Raw genomic sequence first — 21,544 nt, 5'->3', positions numbered from 1 at the left:
GAGACTGAAGTGGCCGTAGACTATGAGGACACTGTGTGTACAGTCATCTGCCTGCAAAGCAGGAATGTAATGCCGGTGAGGGAACGAGGAAAGAGAGGTGGCCTTGGAAGTCAGCATGGCTGGTGGAGGAGACTGAAGGGAATGACCTGGGCTCCTGCCTGAGCTCAGATGCTGCACAGGACCAGGGAATATAGAGTAAGCACTCTTCTCTCCAGCACAAGCGTTACATGGTCTCCACTGTGGTATCTGGGGATAGGCCTACCTGCCATCCCCCTCTGCTACGATCCAGGACCAAATGCCTGTCACACAAGTTTATCCTATGCTAGGGATTGTTGCTCAGTGGTTATTCCTTTAGACTACGCAAACCTAGGAAGAACAAAAGGGGCCAAAACTCTTACTCATTTCTTACTCATCTCCCTTTTTCTTTTTATCTGAAAGGAAGTGGCTGAACCACTGTTGGACCTGAAGGAAGGAATAGACCAGTTGGAGAACAATAAGACTCTGGGCTTCATCCTGTCTACTCTCCTTGCCATTGGGAACTTTCTAAATGGAACTAACGTAAGACTTCCCAGCCCTCACTCCCTGGCAGCCTTTATCACAAAGCCTCTGCCATCATTTGCTGATGGATCTGTACCTTCAAGTCCCTGAAGCACAGTGGAACATGTCTTCTTGCTGAAAATTCAAAGATTTCTGTCCTTGAAATACCAGGGGCCATGCATTTGAATATGAAATCTTCTATAAGAAAGATATATATATATATATATATATATACACACACACACATATATATATATATATATATATAGAGAGAGAGAGAGAGAGAGAGAGAGAGAATAGAATAAGGCTCTAAAACATTAACATTGGGATTTTCATCCAGAGATTCTTTTTTCCTCTAAGCTTCTCACTCAAATATTTAGGCTTTTACACATTCTGATATTCTTTGTAAGATTCAGTTTGTTTTTCATTGTGTGTGTGTGTGTGTGTGTGTGTGTGTGTGTGTGTGTGTATGCACACATGGTGTAGGTACCCACAGAAACTAGAGGTTTTGGATGTCTTAGAGCTAGAGTTCCCAGCAGAGTTGTGAGCCATTCAGTATAGGTGCTGTGATTATGCCACCTTAATTGCCAAGCCATTTTTCCAGGCCTGACATTGTTTTTAAAAGAGCAGACTTCTGGTAGCTGTTGAAAGCCTGACGTTGGCCAGAACATAGACATTCAGTTATGGTCAGAGAAGAAAGAAACTGTTGCTAGGCAGGTGTCAAACATCTGTGAGAGCCCTGGGAGGTGGCTCAGGAATGTGGTGAGAGTGACTGCTCCAGTTTGAGTAGCAGAAGAAGAAGAAGAAGAAAGAGTGTGTGGCCTGCCAGCCTCGGAGAAACTAAACACGGGGCTACTGTAGACAGACACTGAGCCAGCTTAAAGCCTGGTTAATACTTGTTTTTCTCATGTCACCAAACAGGCCAAAGCATTTGAGTTAAGCTACCTCGAGAAGGTTCCAGAAGTCAAAGATACAGTGCACAAGCAGTCTCTCCTCCACCACGTGTGCACCATGGTAGTGGAAAACTTTCCGGACAGCTCGGATCTGTACTCAGAGATTGGGGCCATCACTAGGTCAGCCAAGGTATGTCCATGGCCTTGAAACAGCTGGCCTCATGGGCCTCACTGTTGGGTCTCCTGCGTCACCGCAGAGGCACACAGCCTCTGGTCGGAAGCCATTCAGTGCTGCCTGTACCGTCTGCTCTGGAGTTCACAACTGTGATTCATTTCATGCCATTTCTGAACTTTTAAGATCTTTTTCCTAAGATCTTTCTCTTTTAAGATCTTGGTCCTTGGTTAGATTCTTTCCTACTGAGGTATGAGGGGCAAGCCTGTCACGTGATCCTTACTCCTGTGTTCACTGCTGAGTATGTTACCTTCCAGACTACCATCTCCAATATTGCAAATCTTCAGCCTGATTTGGTAGGCAAACATGTCAAAAGATACCATCTGGCTCCTTCTGAGATTCCGTAGTACCCGGGGCGAGATCTGGAATCAGTACAACTGGCCCCAGCACTCCGAGATTGGCCGTTCCGATGATACACACAGGAAACATTTTTACAGGGCTATAAACAGTATACAGTGTTGGACTCTCAGCTGCAGGCTCTTAAAGCGCAGTTACTATCTCTGTTAGCATATGGCTGGTTAGGGATGAGACCATTGCAGTAGTGTGGTCACTTAGCAGCTTGCTAGGTAGGGGGACCACTGAGTCAGAACAACGCCCAGAGAAACACAAAGACAACAGAATTCAGAAAAATGAAGTTATGGATTTGCTGGAAGCTTGTGGGGGTGGACAGGAATCTCTAACAGGGCACAGAAGCCCAGCCTCTGTGGAAAACCTTCTGGAAATACAGTGGGCACAGGAGTGTGAATAGGAAGTGTTAGGATACACTGCAGTCGAACATGAGGTGTGGCTCGAGAGCAGAGTGGCCAAGAGGTAGAGTCAGGGCTGCAGAGATCTCCTTCAAGGAGATCTCTTCTTCACCAGCCATTGGATGAGCATGTGAGCAGGTAACTGGGAGTGTCCTTCACCTGCCTCAGGAGTTACAGTCTGGCAGTCACCAGGTTACCCAGCCAAGTCCCTCAGTTGACTTCATGGTATACCTGCCTTGGGGTAAAAAGAGGCTTAGCTAGTGGTGTTTCATCCCTGTCAGAACTCACAGAAGGCTTTTCAGATACAGTCCTGCAATGCGGATGCATGCCACACTGCTCTGGGTACTTGGCTCTGGTCTTTACGTGTATGGAGTGTCCTGAGTAATAGAGATAGGCCCTTCATAGTTCTGCAGTCTCTGGTGTGCGACCTCCACAAATCCTTCCTCAGAAGAAGGTTCTGTTAGGAATTCAAGACAAAGTCAGTCTGCCTAGATCCCCTTTCTTTTGTCCCGGCTTCCAGAGCCACTCAAAATAAATGGGTTCTACTTAGTTCTACCCAGGGTCTTCTCTAGTTGGAGGTGGCTATAACCAAATTGAGCCTAACACAGAATTTTCTATATCAGGCCACAATATCCAATGGGCTGTCCTGGGCTCTCCTCAACACCAGGCCCTTCCTAAATGCCCATTAGACATTAAAATATAGCTACATGAGTTGTCCTTGCCTACATACTGACCCCACATATCCAAACTGCCCACAGCAGTTACTCTAGATGACAGCTACTTCAGACCCTATGTCTTGCAGCAGGAGACCATGGACCAAAGACAGCAGCTATCTGTTGCCTTCTTCTACACTTCGAAGAACCTTTGTAGATCCATAGCACTAAGCCCATCTCAGGCTTCGCCCTGCCTTCCTGGCCTCGGGAATCCTCTGGGCTCCCAGTCCTCCTCCCATGGGTGTGGCAGTTCCTCTCACAGATCCTCTGTTGTTGATTTGATTGCTTCCCTTGCCTTCTGAGGGTGAGGCTGCCCATACACCCCTAGGTCTTTCCCTCTGGGCCCTGCTTCTCTCTCTGTCCTGACCTCTTTGGTCATCTCCTCTTTCAGACTTCTTTCTGTCTGTCTCCCCTTTACCCTCTCCCACTGCTGCTCATTTCCATCTAACCTTGGCCCCTAAATTCAGCCCAGCTCTACTTAGTTCTCGTTCTTTTCATGTCCCTCTCAGTGTCTTTCCTATTCTACTAAGTCTAGCCCACAAATGTATTTTTTTAATTTTTATTTTATATGCATTGGTGTTTTGCCTGCATGCATATCTGTGTAAGGGTATTATATTTTGGCGTTAGAGACAGTTGTGAGCTGACATGTGGTTGCTGAGAATTGAACCCTAGGTTCCTCTAGGAAAGTCAGTGGTCTTAACCGACAAGCCACTTCTCCAGTTCCCATCAAGTGTATTTCTTTTTTCTGGACTAACTAACCCTCTGTATTACTTTAGAAAGCCTCAGATGGGGCTATTCAGGTCATTCCAAACTCTTTGCACTTCCTGGAATATTCATTTATGCTGTGTGTCAAGTAACTGTGCACGTGTGGCTTGCATTAACTCTCAGGATCTCATGCCTCTCCACCTCCATTCACACGTGGGCCTTGAGGGTACTGTAGAGCTTGATCTATGGCATGAGACCACTTGCTGACATGGATTCACTTACATCCTGCACTTGTCTTTGGGTACTTTCTGTGCTATCTTTACCTCTGTGCATTCAACACCTGAAACGGGGAGCGTTGGATGAATATGTGAATGATGGATGGATCCAATCATTGTTCTCATAAGCTGAATTTTGGTGAAGAGAAGTCAGCTGTTCTTTGCTGGGTGAGGATAGCAGAGCCTCCGATGACAGGGGGAAGTTCCTTAGTATTTAGTAAAATATTAGCCCAAAGAACAAGGGGACCCTGAAAAGGTTTATGAGGCTTCTACCCAGCTCATCTTGTACCAGGTTCCTTCACTTCGTGTTTGAATCTACAGTCCTCAAATATTCTCAGAACATTTCTTTCCAAACAAGGCAAGCAAAGGGGACTCTTGTATTGGGTTCACTTGGAGAGCAGTTTTATCACTAAATAAGTTGATGTGGACACAGTGTAAAACGCACATGGGAATCAATTCTAGGCCGTAAATAAGTTTGTATTTCAAGATGTAAATTCGGTTTTGACGCTTGTTTCCTTCCAGAGGCACTCTGGGCTCCTGGCTCGGGCTGGTGTGCAATGGTTCCAGGCATTTGCTGTGCTCTCTCTCCCCCTGATTTTCAGGTTGACTTTGATCAACTTCAGGATAATTTGTGTCAGATGGAGAGACGATGCAAAGCTTCGTGGGACCACCTCAAGGCCATTGCAAAACATGAAATGAAACCAGTTTTAAAACAGCGGATGTCAGAGCTCCTAAAAGATTGTGCAGAGCGAATTATAATTTTAAAGATCGTCCATCGGAGAATAATTAACAGGTATGAGTGCTGAAGATCTTATAGTAAATGGAAGAATTTCCTACACAAGGATCAGAAGGCTAAATTACAAAAATGTTACTGTGTATTCTAGTACATAGTAGGTATTCCATTGGCACTGACGTCTAGATATCTATGTGTGCAAAACAGTGCCACTGAATCTTAATTGGAAGGAATCCTGGGGATAATTTAATGCAAAATTTCCTCTTGACCCAGGAATGGCAGTCATCTAGAAAGCTTCTACTCATCTGTGTGGCTGCTCCCCTTGTTAGAAAGGGGTAGCAAGTACTTTACCTACTGAGTGATGTCCCCAACTCCTCTTTCTTGGCCTTGATGGCAACTAGTGAGAAAAGGCAGGGGAGGGCATAGAAAGTGCTGGGCAGGACAGCAATTTTGGAAATATAAATAGTATTTCTAGGTTGATGGATTACTTGTTAATCAGGACATTTGCTTAACTATAAATCCCCTAACTCCATTTCATCCAGCTACATCTACATTTCAATTGCATTATATTGCCTTTATATAGGAGAATTTAAAGATATCTTGTCACATTTCTTACTCAGGGTACACTATGCTTTGGACATAGTTATAAAAGAGGATGTGGGCTGCTTTGGCCCTTTATCCTTTTTACTCTGCAAGTGGTTACCAACTTTAAAACACATGAAAATAAACAATTTCTGTTTGGGCTATTCTTAAAACTAGAGCAAATTCATTAAAGTCTTATAAAGTTGTTGTGCCTGCTTTTGGTATCCATTTCATGAAGATAGATTTAAAAAACTTGTTTCATTGCTAAAGCTATTCCTTATGTTGTATTTTCTCAAATTGATCCATCCAAGGTGGTCATGTGGATGACGGTTGCTCCTGTGTGACCTGACCTCATTCATTCTTTACTATTGGTTCTGCCACTGGGGATGACCAGAATAGACTAGAAATTCTCTTAGCTACAGTCAGTACTGAAAGTCCCATGACTGACAGGTGGTATCCATGGTAGCAACCAAACTTTAGAGCCCTAGACTTTCAAATGAAGTCTTTAGTAGGAGCCTGGCTTATAGAACTGATTAAAGCAGGAGTTCACTGTTAAACTGAGACTTATTGCTTTGCTTTGTGTCCTTAACACTGCCCAGACCTAACAGGGTAGTCTTCACCCCACATCTTGGGAAATAGACCAAAGAGGAGGAGGAGGAAGAGGAGGAGGAGGGGGAGGAGGAGGAGGAAGAGGAGGAGGAAGAAGACCTTAAATTAGGGCCTTATACCCTATAATCAGTAAAATCATTTTACCATGCAGGCCTACCTGTAAAGGTTCAGATCAGAAAGTTAAATTTGTTTGTACAACTGTTGCTTCAGGCAATCCTTGGCTTTCGAAACTTTTTCCATCATAGAAAATCTTGTTTGCTGGCACCTGCACATTTTTTTCATCTTATCCTGCTGCCCTAACAGCCTTCAGTTGCATCATGGGCGATGCTTAAACTCAGTCATTCCCATGGGTTCATTGGTTAGCAGTTACTATGAAAGGCATGGAAGAGAAAGTAGAGGAGAGGTGGGGGAGGGGGAGCCTCTTTCTAGAGGGCCTGGTGAACCACAGCCAGGGTCTGTAGGGAGGAATACCTATGTAGATATGCATTCCCCTATGCAGATAGGCATAGGAGAAGGCAGAAGCTAGGCAAAAACCCAGACTGGCATCCTACTTCTGAAGTCTCTTCCTCCTAATGGAGCCCATCACCTCAGTAAATGGCACACCTGATTTAAAGGCTGGTAATGGAAAGAAGTGCAGATTCTTGTCTTGACTTGCACTTCTAGTAATGGGAGCTAGTCCCTCCATAGCTATGACACCTGTCAGCCAAAGGTTACAGTCAGCTAGTCTATTAAAGATTTATCTTCCTCAAAGTCATAAGCTTTGCCTTTCTGAACAGATGTATTGAGTCTTTCTTTCAAATGCACATCTGAATATTTTTCTCAGGTACAAAGTCTATGTGCTTGTTCGCTCCCTAGTTTGCAGCATATATACTTAAGTCATATTTTCAGCTTATACATTAGGTTTTTAATGCCCTTGGATCTAAAACAGTGCTCTGATGGTAGAGAATGAGCTATTTTGAGTTTTATATAAGACTTTTATTTACATTAAAAAAGAGGAGTCAGAAAGGTCGTTATTAAGGGTGAGACAAAGTAGAGTTACTATCTGTGGAGAACAGGTTCCTGTGTTGGTTCTTGTATATGCACAACTCTTGGCTAGTGATAGAAGACAGCATATGCAGGATAGTACACCATCCTATCCTTGTAATATCTATTTTACATCTGATAAGTAATGTCACTTGGCAGTAAGCACAGGCTGGAGTAGTACGGGTCAGCAGTGACAGGAAGATGCTGCTTTATGTAGGATGATCTGGGAAAGCTCACTGGGGAGGTGATAATTTGAGAGAGCTCTGTGGGATAAAGAACATTCCTATCATCACCATCACCATCATCATCCATGCACCAGCATATGAGCAAAGTGTTCCTGAGCATAGCAAATGGCTTGTACTAAATGCCTTGCCCATCCTATGGCTCTTGGCTCTTTGGCTTCTGTGTCCCTTTAGGATTTTCTACGGATCACAGAGGGGCCTTATTCCATCCTGAATAATGACAACAGTGGGTCCACAGTGGTTGGAGTCATGACAGATTGGCAGAGAGTGGAGCTAGCCATGTGCTGCTTGTGTGCATATGTATGCAGTTTATGGGTCCATCTGTAGGTGAACATTGCGCTCCTACTGTGATCCTGCTGTGAACATTTGTGTAGATGTTTTTGTATGTGCACACATTTTCTTGTCTGACTTATGCACAAGAGGAAAACTGCTAGCCATGTGGGAAATGTCTTTCACTTTCTGAAGAGCTCTGCTAGGGGCTCTCCATAGCAGTTGACCCTCATCTGCTCCCTTCACTGCTGAAAGAGAACTGTGATTTCTCCCAGTCCTTGTGGATACTCTATGATGTTTTTGAGATAGCCTTCGGCGGGCATGAGGCGACATAGCATGTTGTTTCAACCTTCTTTTCCCTGTTGACTAACAATTTGAACATATTTTTATGTACTTCTTGGCTATTTGTCTTTTTATAAAATAAGAAATGTCCGTTTCTCAGCCTGGAGTCCTGAGATGTCTCTGTATATCCTGGGCAGGGGCACCTTATCACTTATGCGATTTGCAGACACTTTCCCCCATTCTGCAGGTTGTGCTTCCACTATGGGTAATGTCCTTTGAAACACAAAAGTTTTTAATTGTGGTGCAGTTCAGTTTATTTTTTCTACTGGTTGCTTATGTTTTTGGTATTATATCTAAAAATACATCTAATCCAAAGCAATAGAAATTTGTATCTTGTTTTCTTCTAAGGGCTTTCTTTTTTGTTGTTTGTTTTTTCTTTAGCATTTTTCAGCCCCCTTTCCTTTAAAAACAATTTACATGTTTTACTCTGTTATGTTTTACAAAAGGAAAGCAAAGTGTCCTTCACTGAAAACCAAATTACATCCGTATCAAAACTGTACAAATCAAAGAGATCAAAGCCATGAGGTTTTGTCTATAAGTAATGGTGTTATTTATATAATACTCTTTGTTCTACCAAAAAATGTCCCCTACGTTGCTTTCTTGCATGTAACCTTGTGTGCTTTATAAAACAAATGGAATCTAACAAGTTTGTTTGTGGTAGTGGCTGAGCTTGCCTCACTCTCAGTTTCCCTGCCTCAGCAAGCAGGAGTGACCAGATTCAGCTTGGCAGATTTTAATTTATAAACACAGTAGCTATAGGAACTCAACTTATTTGGCATGTCTTAGCTCAATTATTATTGTATATTTAATACCACAAGAAAAATGTTTCAAAATTCTTAGAAGCATCTATTTAGAACCCATTTTTAAAGTTTATCATCTGTGCACATTCAGTTACTCAAGAGCTAAGTGAGGGCTTTCAAACACCTCACTGTTCCCCTACAGTTCTTATAGAATATAGAAATTGTGCTGTGTCTTCCCTTAAGATATAACTTGATCATTTTTCTGGAAAGCTTGGCAAATCCATTTACAAACGTAAAGGCAATGAAGAAAGTAGTCTGAAATCATCCACCAGACGTAGCACCATGTCAACAGATGAGAATGTGAAATGAACTTGACTTTTGTTTCATTTTTACTCAAGAAGATGCTTCAACTTAAGAAGCCTGGGATTGAGGAGTGCTCTCCTGCAGAAAGCCTAGCTCAGGGATTTCTTATAGGAAAAACTCTACACAAGTAAGTATGGTTCGTTAGAAGCAAAGTCACTGTCATCCCTGTCTTTTGCGTGCAGATTTCACTCGTTTTTACTGTTTATGGGCCATCCCCCTTATGCAATTCGGGAGGTGAACATCAACAAGTTCTGCAGGATCATCAGCGAGTTTGCTCTGGAATATCGCACGACCAGGGAAAGGGTTCTACAGCAGAAGCAGAAACGAGCCAACCACAGAGAGAGAAATAAGACCAGAGGGAAGATGATCACCGACGTAAGTTTCATGAACCCATTTGCTTCGTGCTACGGCTTTTGAAAGTAAGAGAAATCATGAGTAGCTGCACAATTTTGGAAGGAGGTCTTGTTTTCTCCTTCCTGTTTGTGAACAGCAACGCAAAAGTTTCCTCGTTTACAAAGTGCTCTCAAAGCCCTCTTCTACCATGTTGGTAGAAATCTGTTGTGTAACACACAGGTACCAAGGCAGTGGAAATTAAGACAGGGAGCCTGGAGGCGGAGCCATGTTGGTGTTAGTTGATACTGATAGGCGTTGACATTTGATGAGAAGTGGGATGGTGGTGCATAGCGGGTAACGCCACCTAGCATAGGAAGGCAGGTGTATTTGTTTGACATTAAATCAGGATTTTCATTCTCCTAAAAATGTCAAGTCACTATCTAATCAGTCAGCCACTCAATTTGAGAAGGTGGATTGACAAACTGATGTTACTTCTCTTAAGATGTAACCCGGTAGTAACATAATTTGAGTCACAGAGAATTGGGGTTGGAAGATATCCCAGAGGACATTAATCCTCACAGAAGTTTCTCCACAGCACCTGGGGGTACCCTCGACACGTATCTCCCCACATGGCTGGCTCTCTAGCTTTCTCCTCATCCACAAGCCTACTTGGTACCATATCACACATCCAGGGAAAGGACTGTGAAGCAGAAAAACGGGTAGGCTAACTGCAGATGTTATATAGACATGGCGTGTTCCATAACTGGAGCTGGAAGGGACGTAGGAAAGAACTGCAGACTGACAAAGGTGCCCAGAACATAGTTTCTTTCCAGCGTGCCTTTGTGTAACATGAAAGTCAGTCCTTCATTATTACCAGTACCATTTTGGAAAAAAATGAAGACATTTTCGTAGAATTCCCCCCTTCAGGGAATCCTCCTTTCTTTACTTTCTTAACTAGGCTTGGGTGGAACAGGAATCGGAACCGTTAGGTCCTTTTTGGAACCTGTTGGAGAGAGCCTCAATGTGATTTTTTTTTTTCATTGTTTGTATTAGTGTCCATGAACTTTCCCCACTGGTACAAGAGCTTGTGGTCCTGGGCTTCCCAAGAAGGGGAGTGGAGGAGTAAGGAGTTAATCAGGACCGCCATCACTCTGGGGGCGTAAGCCTCTGCTGAACTCAAGTCAGGCAGATGTGACTGCAGAGGAAAGACATCAACCAAGACCTTATGGAGGCTGCCATCTGCGGCCAGGAGAGTGTTCACAGTGCAGGCGGAGAGGGAGTGTGTTTACTAAGAGTAAGCATTCCTGAGGCCTCGACTTCCTGCAGATGCCCAGATGCTCTGACTACAAGATACTTTGTATTTAAAAGGCAGTTCTAAGAGGAGCCATAGACTCTCTCTGTCCCCTATGCCCCTCTTCTTCCCAAACCTCTTGCTTCCCTGGTTGCTTCTTGACTGTCTCCCAGAAGGAGCCTGCTCTGCAGCCCTTCACAACTCTGAATATTGGTGCTATCAGCCAGGCTATTCCATCCTTGAAAATCTGGTTCCGTTGAATCTTCGGCTTTCTGTGGTATTCAGAAAGCAAATTGGAGCCACTTGGACAAACTCTGACCTACATTTCGTTCCAAAGTGTTATTTTTAAAAGTCTTAAAAAGGAATCATTTATTCTGTGAAAATTAGACATATTGTAAGGCAAACAACACAAGTCCAATATGCTTATAGTTAGGAAAACACATTAAAATTTCTTGCCAAATTCCTGCGATTTTTTTTTTAACAGAGCCTCCTACGTTTTAAATTTGTCCTTCTTCAAGAACATTTGGCTCTGGAGAGGTAGACGTTTCTAGAGTGTGATTCAAAAGTATTTAAATTTCTATTAAAATCTGGACAATACAGATTTCTTCAAAGTTAACTTTCGAACTAGTCCACTTTAGCAGAGGTCAAAGTAGTATTTGTGTGGAAAGCCTGCCACCTTCTGGAATATTAGAATATTGTTCCTATAGCCAGACAACCTTTACTTTTCCCAACTCTGAGAAAGGGCTTGCTGTGTGCCCAGCACTAGGGTGCGAGGGCAGACGTGAGGACAGTGAGAGGCAAGGTCATAACCAGGGATAACACAATCTGATTAGAAAATGATACAGTCACAGCTGAAACTGAAGCCACACAGTAGACTCAGAGTTGGGGAGCCCTGAACATTGGAATTAGAAAGGAGAATTTTTAGAGAATTCTGTAGAGAGTCAGTTTAATTGTAGATACAAAATAAATAGATTTGTATGGTAGCGGCATACAATAAGTGTGTGGGAACTCTGGGAGACTGCCTTGTCTGATCTGCTGCCCTCCCCGACCTTCCAAGCTTGCAGTGGCCCCTTCCCCACAGCCCAGAGGTCCGTCCATGAGTGACCCAGTGTGGAACTCCTTCTTCACCTTTCTGTCCTAACCTGCTTCCAGATCAGGGGTGACTGTTTGAGGGGAACCTGCAGGTGTCCAGGCAAGGAAGCGAACTGCAAAGAGATGAGAATGAAAACAGTTAAGATCAACTCTGTCAACCTGGGTCACAACTTTGGGGAGTCTGATATTAAGCAGTTTATTCCTAACACACTTAAGCCCAGGGTAACTTGGAAAAGTTTCCTGGTGTAGTACGATCTCACACTGCACAAGGATGTGTAATTATGGGTACGCGCCATTTCCTCCGAGAAGATAGCTTCTAGAGATGAGCTTAAGGGCCTAAGAAGATTCTGGCCTGGTGTCAGTCATACAGACAATTTAGAGGCCATTTGGGCTATTAGCAACCTCTGCTCCTGGCTGTAAGAGCTTGGGGAACCCCTGGCTATAGGGGTCATTTAGATTACTAGTCACCTCCAGTCTTGGTTGTAGGAGCTGGCCTGGCCCAATAGATAACACAGATCACTGGGCTATTGATCACTCCCAATTCCCAGCTTTCTGGATGGAAAAGCAGTTTGTTTTTTTTTTTTTTTTAAATCTCTCCCATCAGAAAGAAAATCCTGTGTGCTTAATATCCCTGGTTTCTTTGGTTTCTCTGTGGGTGCAGAGACCTCTCGGCTGTGCTTCCAGTCCTAATCCAAATGGTCTCTGGGAACTCAGCTTGTCAAGTCATAGGACTCCATTGCAGAGGGAAGAAGGACCCTAGGATGCGATCGTTCACCGTTTGACCCTGACTTCTATAGGAAAGGGACTGATGACCTTTCGAGGGCTTGAAAACACAGCATCTTACATATGTGCATATGCCTGATAAAAAATGCCAACCATCCTGACTAAACCGATAATTCACTCAGTAAGAAGGATGCTAGAGAGGACTTGTTATCTTACAGTCTAAAACTATACTCAGTTCTCAAAAATTCATGCCTGGTTTGTTGGCCTGGCCTCTGGCCTCTGTGGAAATACTTACATTAAAAAGTATGTTGGGTTTAAGATACTGGCATGATTTTTCATGTTCACTTTGTATTTATGAGAGGGTCTTTGAAGCACATCTACTGATAAAGTAATTGTAGCACAGTGTTTGTAACTTCTAGTGACTCCCTCGAGGAATGAATAACAACATTCTGTATCTAAGGAGATTGTAGTGTAATATGTTGTGCTTGGGAATTTTTTTCATGTGTCCTGTATGACCTGTGTAGAAGGCTCCACAGGCTGGGCAGTGAAGGACCTAGATCTTGGGATAAAGAGAGGAGGCTTCTGATAGGCACAGCCAGGTAAACGAAGGCCGGTCTACTTACCGAGGCCTTAGAAGCCAGTGGGTAATGGTGGGCCAAGCACACAGAGCCAGCTGCATGAAGAGTACAGAAGCTTAGGAGTGTTCACGGAGGCTGACTACTGACCTTGTGGGTTTCCTCGGGAAGTTGACCTGAAGCCCTTCAAATACCTCCTGCCTCCTATCAGTGTGATCTTGGAGCACTGAGAAAGCACCCAGTAAGTACAGAGAGCGAGCCTGGCACCTTCTGACTTACATCAGTGTGCCCTGCTGTTAGCGCTTGCTTTCTGTTCTTTGGGTGTGGTCTGTCAGTGAGATTATCTCATCTATGCTGATGTTTGTGCCTTCTAAGAATCCTTCTGTCTTTTCTATCTTGTCCTGCCCTGTCCTTTCTGGTAGACTGATGACGAGGATGACACTGAGGTATGAGGTTCATGAGTGTGAAGAATATCACATTTGCCCTTCCCCCGTGTGCTGTAGAGTAACCTAACACAGTCGGCATGAAGTGCTAGCACCGTTTGGAAAACTGTGCATGGACATCCTCTGATTGGTTTTCATGTGACCTCTAACCCTCTGATCAGCTCTTGTCATTGCTGTTTGTACCAGAAACTGAGGCACGCACTAACTACATCTTTCGATGTCCCCGAGCCACAACTAATCAGTATTCTGTCACTAGGATCAAGAGAGGCTGGATAAGTGGACCAGTTTCCCTACCAGACCCCTTCTGTGCTTTTTACAACCCAAGCTGAGCACAGAGCTGCATGTCTGTAATCCTAGAACCCGAGAGACTGAGGCAAGAGAATTATGAGTTTCTGACCAGGGGCATAACAAAGACCAAAAAACCCCAAACATATAAAGGGAAAAACAAAATAGAATCAGGCTGGGGGTGGACTTCAGTGGTGCAGTCCTTGCTTACACAAAGCTCTGGGTTTGATCCACGGCATCCAAAACAAAATTAAAAACAAAACAGGGTAAATATACAGAGATCCCAGAGTCAAGAAGAAAGGCGAGCAGTGAGAGTCGGCCTGGACACTGAGGAAGGAGCACAGGCAGAGTAAGTCACAGATTTGTCACAGGTCTGTAGCACTGGCTGAGAAGCAAGAACTTGGAGCTGATCTTGGTCCAAGCTCATCTTCCTGTTCTTCACCAGACGTGGGCATCCAGGGCTCTGTATAGAGTTCTGGACCACGCCTCTTAAATATGCCCTGCAGTTTTGAGGAAATCAACCTGCGTTTATAATCCTTGATACAGCAAGCATCTTAACAAAAGTAAACGTAGAATGGCAGGATTCAGTTTTAGTTTGAATTTATCTGGCATGTTCTGTTCTGGGACCTGACGCTCAACACATTTGTGATCTCTGGCAAGCCAGGATTCTTGGAGAGTCCCTTTTCTTTTTCCATAAAAGGGAGATGAGGTTACGTCTACAAGAATCCTCAGCAGTAGCACAGAAAACGAAGCTCAAGACAGTTGATGTGCAAGACAAATATCAGGACGCAGCAGTGTTCTGTTTGATGTTTGCTCTCCCAGGGATTAATGTCAGTCTCTCCTAGGCGGCATCCACTCCAGTGCAGGATGGAGAGCAGCGAAGGTCCTTCTAGGGCCTCTCTTTCTGGTGTTAGATCTTCTTGCAGAGAGATCTGTGCCCTTGCTGGCGTTCTCCATGACTGACAGGACTCCACGATATACTGAATGCACACAAACAAAGAGAAAGCAGGGGGGAGAGTGTTTCCCTTGAGTGGACAGTTTCGAAGCTTGGTGGCCTCCGTGACAAGCGCCCCCACGTTCTAACCTCGCTTTGGTCTTGCAGTCTGGCAAGTTCTCCGGCAGCTCTCCAGCAGCACCGAGCCAGCCCCAGGGTCTGAGCTATGCTGAGGATGCAGCGGAACACGAGAACATGAAGGCTGTGCTGAAAACCTCGTCTCCTGCTCTGGAGGATGCCACCCCCATGCTTGGTGTCCGCACTCGCAGCCGGGCAAGCCGAGGTACCTTGTGGTGGCAATGTGGGGGTGGGTATTCTCAGGGTGGACCACCCGAGAGAAATGGTCTCCATCGTAGTGTGTGGGTTACGGAAACATGGCTGATAATCTACAGGAAACTAGACACTATCGGCATAGCCTTCAGTCATCAGCATACTGGGATGTATACTCAAAGACTTGAAATGACCATTGCAAACATTAAAAAACAACTAAATGAAAATGATTACAAGTAGGTTAATAAAAGTGGATGACTTTACAGATAGCTTGAATGTATAAGAAGAGTCAAATGGGCTTCATGAAGCCACATTAAAATAAAACACCTGAAGTAAGGACCATAGTGGATGGGTTTAATAGCAGATTTTTGTCTGAAAAGAAGAAGATTATTGAATTCAAAGACAATATATTTGAAACACGCAAAGTGACGTATGCTGAGGAAAGCAGAACAGGTTATAAGAGATACATGTATACCGTGAAATAATGATCTTTTCCCACGTGTCTACAAAACAAAGTGGATGGGCCAGAGAGATGGTTCAGCTGTTAAGGTCACTGGCTAGCCTTCTAGAAGACCTGAGTTCAGTTCCCAGCACCCACATGGCAGCTCACAGATATCTCTTAACTCCATTCTCAGGGGAATCCATGCCCGCTTTTGGCTTCAGACACCAGGAACACACACCATACATACACACACATACATACAAAACACCACCACACATAAAAGAAATAAGCAGACTAATTACAGAAAGAACCATTTCATAGGCATATTGCTGAAAACCACACGTAAAGATAACTTCATTACAGAGAAAAGACACTACTTACCTATAGCCAGACTGTAGAAATGATGGTTCATTTTTCAACAGCAACTGTGGAAGGTTTGAGCAAAACAAACAGAGAGGCACATTGACATCTTTCAGTGCCAGAGAAACGTCTCCTCTAGCTCTTTATTCCCATAGAATGATCCTTCAGAGTGAAAACAAACATTTTCTCTGTATTAACGCCACACCTCCAATGACATGACTCATCCCCTGTAGACTGTTTAAGGTTACATTTCTAAAAGGGAAACAAGTGTCTGTTTGCTTTCAAACAATTGCACAGTTTGAGAAATGAAGATAAACTGATATCGTGCGTTATGGCCTAGAATGCTGTATCTCTCCACTATGTCTGAATGTCTTGGAATAGCCCAGTGAATCTCCTGGGCCATTGGGTACATGAGAGGCCAGGACTGTCTTTTCCCAATGTCTGCATGGAAGTGCAGAGGTTCTAAGATCATGTACATAAGCAGGGAGAATGAGAATAAGTGGTGGCCAGATAGCAAGGAGAAGTGACCCAGGAAAGAGAAGGTACAAACAAGAAATCAATTCCACACAAGGTCACAAGGAGATAAAGTCACCACAGAACAGCCCGATAAAGCTGGACCAATGGCTCGAGGTAACCTCTAGGTTTCTCTTAACTGCTACATCGAAAACAGATCACTGGGAATGTGTTGATGGGAGATGGTAAAATGTAAGAATCACAGGGCAGGGTCACTTAATACCTGCATTCCCGTCTATATCAGGAGCAATTGGAATTGGTGGAGTCCCGCGTGGTTAGGTAAAGTTAATTTAGATTTTAAGATAAGACACAGAATTTTATTTTTTTTATTTTTTTTTTATTATTTTTTTTATTATTAACTTGAATATTTCTTATATACATTTCGAAAGTGTTATTCCCTTTCCGGTTTCCGGCAAACATCCCCCCCCTCCCCTTCCTTATGGGTGTTCCCCCCCACCCTCCCCTATTGCCGCCCTCCCCCAACTGTCTAGTTCACTGGGGTTCAGTCTTAGCAGGACCCAGGGCTTCCTCTTCCACTGGTGCTCTTACTAGGATATTCATTGCTACCTATGAGGTCAGAGTCCAGGGTCAGTCCATGTATAGTCTTTAGGTAGTGGCTTAGTCCCTGGAAGCTCTGGTTGCTTGGCATTGTAAGACACAGAATTTTAAATCAGCAGCTGAAAGAGGACCAGGAGACAGCTGCATGGTAGTTTTGCTGTTGGTGTCTCTACTCTGAGAACGCTAAGCAAAAGTAGACTTTAAAAACTGTGTCTGCCTCCCTGGGAGTGACCTTAGCTGAAATGCCCAACAGTGGGGAAATGGAACCTGAAGAGACCACCTCCAGTAGACAGGTCCCTCAGTAGAGAGATGGGGTCACTAACCCGCCTTCAAAATTTTTGATCCAGAATTGTTGCTGTCTAAAAGAAATTCAGGGACAAAAACTAGAGCAGAGACTGAAGAAAAGGCCATCTAGTGACTGGCCCAACTTGGGATTCATCCCATGGGTGGGAACTAAACCCTGACACTATTACTGATGCTATGTTGTGCTTGCAGATAAAAACATTTAAAATGGGGCAAGTTAGCATTTCTTTGGTTTTCACTAAGCCTTACTCAGGCACACTATCAGAGGCTATGAATTAGAGAACTCTCTCCTATAGAGTACATCTAATGTAAAATGAGGTTTAAGCTATAGAGATGAATGGTTTGGGATACCCCTGGTATCTTCCCTTCTGAAGAAACTCATCATCATCCAAGAGTTTTCACAAGGACGTTAATCTGCCACAAAGGCCACAGTCCTGGATCTTAAATCACTATTGCTTTCTAACAGATGTTGCTTGGAAACTCACACTTCCTTCTTGTCTGTAGGCAGAAGCTACCTATAGGGAGATTTGGATGGTCTTAGCATGTAGTTATTTACAAAATGCACATTTTCTTATGAAGGAACAGACCAGCATTTCAGAGACAAACTATGTCAAGAGCTCTGCTGGTGATTGAAGAGGGCAAGTTGTTTCTCAGAGGGAATCCCAACATAAAGTGTGTATCACCAACCTGCTTGGTTTCTGTCACACTGATCCTCCACAGGGTATGGCTTGGGTCATGTGCCCTCAGGTAATCATAGGACCTGCAAGTGGTAATGTCTTACACAGGAGAGAGGGAGAGAGTCAGATAACAAAGAGAACATAGGAACACAGCTGTGTTGTAGGAAAACCAAAATTAATGGCCCAATGTAGGCTTCCACAGCACCAGCAGGACAGACACAGGCCATCAATGTAGGCATGTCACTAACTCTGAAGCTGTCCCCGATCTTTGCTGGAATCTACTTCTGATGGATGTCAGCTACAAAGAAAAACAGTAACATCGTACTTCTTTCCTCTTTTCTCTGAGCACATGGCGATCTCTGGTTGTCTAATTTTTCAGGATCCACTAGTTCATGGACTATGGGAACTGAGGAGTCACCTAGTGTCCCTGATGATGCAGCTGATGAGATCATGGACCGCATCGTCAAATCAGCCACCCAAGTGCCCAGCCAGCGAGTGGTGCCACGGGAGAGAAAGCGTTCCAGAGCCAACCGCAAATCTCGTGAGTACATTTCAGGAGGGTGGGGCTGTTTTGTTTTCTTTCAATTTGACCTGGAAGGTCAGAAACTCAGAAGGAAGCTCCCATCACTGCCCCATGGCTCCTTAAGAGTACCACCTGCCTTCTTAGCAAGAAGAAGGTCCTATTAGTATCTACCATTAAGGAGGGAAGGGTGGCAGCCATACTTGTCAAATGTTCTTTCTGTGTGTGCCCTATCCTCTATAAGTTAATACTCTAGTGAGGTCTCAAAGGCCATTGGAAGCCTCTAGTACGTGGAGGTAAGACTTACTACCAAGTACTGCCCCAGATGGTTTGCTAGAGGCTGTATTTTTGCTTTTCACCCAGCACCAGAGGCTACTTGCTGGGGTAAAAGCTGGCTTCTCCCGGGGGTTACCATAGACTCTGGCAGGTTAATGATTAAAAAAAAAAAAAAAAAAAAAACAGGGCTAGCAAGAGGTCAAGCCAAAGGCTGACCATTTAACATTCTAGGCTTATCAGGATTTCCCTTTTCCTTCCAAACAGCATTTGACGACATCCAAGTAACTGGTTAGTCCTTTGAGTCTGAGCCTGCTGCCCATTCTTGCCTGTCTATCTGTACTGCCCTTGGCATCTGTCATCATTAGCTGTGGCCCAAGGTGGGGGGCGGTTTAGGCTCTTTTTCCAGCTTGGCCTGCTGCTGGGTCATTTATGGGGCAACTTGAGTATCCACTGGCTTTGGCTCTGAGAATAAGGGATGTCAAAGAGGAAAAGGGATCCCTAGATAAAAGCAGGCTGGCCGAGAACTTAGCGGGAATGCAAATACAGGATACTCCCAGTTTATCCTGCTCATGAGATTCACACAGGGGTGACTAGGGTATGGCACGAAAGGGTTAAACTTATGTTTCTGCTTATTTCAATACTGTGCCTTTTTTTTTTTTTTTAAAGGACAAAGAAAGCCAAACCAAATTCCTTCAGCCCATCAGACCTTGCTTTTTTTTTTTTTTTAATGTGATCTACTTTAACATCTGATGGGAATTCTTTCCCAGAAAGGAAAATAACACTGGGGGCAGGGTGAATGATATAATTCTGCTGAAGATGAACAGGCTAAGAGTTAGCTTCTGGGAGCACCTAGGTGAAGATGTTGCTGCTGTCCTGGGCGCTCATGTTGGGTATCAAGGCTCTGGAGTTGGGGATCTCAGCTTTGGGTATACATTAGCACGTTCTGCCAAGATTTAAAATTGTAGGTGTCTTTGCTCAAGCAAGAATCTAAATCAACCAGCGAGTTCAGAACCTCAGGGCCTCTCAGCTACTGTCTCTTAGAGAATTAGCTAGTGCTGGCTGGCCTAACAGTCACTAAGTAGATAAAGCGATCTTTGAATTCATAGCTATCCTCCGGTCTCTGCTTCCTGAGTGCTGGGTTAAGTGCATTCGTCATCGATCCTGGCTTCCCTCCAGGTTCTAAAGAAAGACTATCATCATGTGTCCCGCCATTTTTACATCTTCAAGGATTCACTTGGTTTATGGTTTCCCACCCCATAGGAAGGCGTTTACATTTAGTTTTGTTGATAGTTTGCTCTTTCCCCAGTGAGGCTGTGACTTCTGCTCCTGTCGAGACCCCGGCCAGAGACTTGTTCCTCAAAATTGCCCTAGTTTGCTCTTTGGTACATATTAGGGAAGTTGCTGATTATCCCAGACACTGTCCCTAAAGGTCCTTAGTCAAGTTGAGACAGACACCCACATTACTCATACTCCTTCTGGCCACTAACCCTTGCCATGGGCTCAGCCAACCACTTGACCTCAGAGGGCCCCAGGTCCTTAGGTCCGTTCGCACCTTTGTTTTCCCTCCCATAGCTTTGCAGTTGGAACTTGCTGACCCCCTCTCCTGCTTATTTTCCTTCCTTGTTCCCTCAGAGCCAGGTTTCCCATTTTGTCTCCTCTCTGTTACATTCCACTCCAGGAAGATGAGTGTTCCACATACCACCCACAGTCTCTGCAGTCTGCACCCATTTCTCAGAAACCCTGTGAGGACATCCCTCTTCTGCTTGCGATCTCAAGTTCTCTCCCAGGGTACATCATTCAGTGAGAGCAGAGTATCCCTGGGCTCCCCTGGGTTCTTGGGAAGAAGGGTACTGATACATCGAGACCATGTGTCTTCTTGCTAACACTTCCCGTCTTTTCTTGTCTCTCTGGCTACGACCCGTGGGGACTACTGCAGTGCGAAGGACCTTGAAGAGTGGCCTGACTCCAGAAGAAGCAAGAGCCTTGGGCCTGGTTGGCACATCTGAACTGCAACTGTGACTTTTGTAAGCCCTCAGAAGTGTGCAGAGCAGAGGACCAGCTCTGGCTAGCACCACCCCTTTCAGAAGGGGCGCGGAGACTTGACCCGAGTATCTGATGGTTAGAACTGAGTGTTCATTCTGGGTACCACACTGCTTGTGCCACCGCTGCGCATTGACATGGATCTCCAGAAATCTCCTGCATGTATTTTATCTAAAGTCAACTGTGTTTCTCTTGTTTCCTTGATACCCGGTTTATTAGCCCCAAGTGTGACACCTTTTCTAGGAAGCAACGATCCTTGTAAGGAACACATCACTTCTGTCACAGTTGTTAAGATAACACAGAGCAATGTGATTAGACTCAGAGACTGGGTCTCCACATCAACAAAACGTCCAGATATAAATGCCAATGTTGTACACAAATGCAAGCACAGATTGTTTACCAATTGTGGATTTTAGATGTACTAAATGTTTATACAAACTCATAAATGTACACCATGTTTCAATGACTAAATAAATAGAGATTAATGTCATCATAATTTATTCTCATAGACAGAGGATCTTAAGTAGCTATGCAGGTTCACAGCATTCTTAAGGAGTCTTTCTTAAGTAATCTTTAAGTCATTTGGGTTGTGTTTGTTAACTGAGTAGCCCCAACATGTTTTTGACACTCCTGGTTTAATTAGCCTTCTGTCTTTGCTGCAGGGAAAGTTAGCTGTTGTTAACTTAGTTACGTTTCACCTTACATATGAGGTTTGGTGTCCACGATGCTAAAATATATTGAGTAGCTTTTCACATGTCTGAACTATTCTGAAACTAACATTTTGCCTTTTATGTAAAAATTAATTTTCTCATAAAGTTTACTAACAAGTCATCCAGATGAAGTA

General features: G+C 44.1%; 1 protein-coding gene across 1 annotated transcript in view; it reads left to right on the top strand.

Annotated features, from left to right (window-relative positions):
* The window catches only part of Fhod3 (formin homology 2 domain containing 3), a 235,943-nt gene extending 214,747 nt beyond the window's left edge, over positions 1 to 21,196 (top strand). Inside the window, exons 16-22 of the mRNA XM_032885556.1 lie at positions 439 to 558; positions 1,459 to 1,620; positions 4,704 to 4,894; positions 9,188 to 9,380; positions 14,850 to 15,024; positions 18,244 to 18,405; positions 20,597 to 21,196. Of these exons, the coding sequence (XP_032741447.1) occupies positions 439 to 558; positions 1,459 to 1,620; positions 4,704 to 4,894; positions 9,188 to 9,380; positions 14,850 to 15,024; positions 18,244 to 18,405; positions 20,597 to 20,679 (1,086 nt within the window). The 3' untranslated portion in view covers positions 20,680 to 21,196. The remainder of the gene's footprint in view (positions 1 to 438; positions 559 to 1,458; positions 1,621 to 4,703; positions 4,895 to 9,187; positions 9,381 to 14,849; positions 15,025 to 18,243; positions 18,406 to 20,596) is intronic.
* The last annotated feature ends 348 nt before the right edge of the window (positions 21,197 to 21,544 follow it).

Source organism: Rattus rattus, chromosome 15 (genome assembly GCF_011064425.1).
Source record: "Rattus rattus isolate New Zealand chromosome 15, Rrattus_CSIRO_v1, whole genome shotgun sequence".
NCBI classification, from domain to species: domain Eukaryota; kingdom Metazoa; phylum Chordata; class Mammalia; order Rodentia; family Muridae; genus Rattus; species Rattus rattus.
Note: the sequence above shows the minus strand (reverse complement) of the source record. Positions and strands in the feature narration are given on the sequence as shown.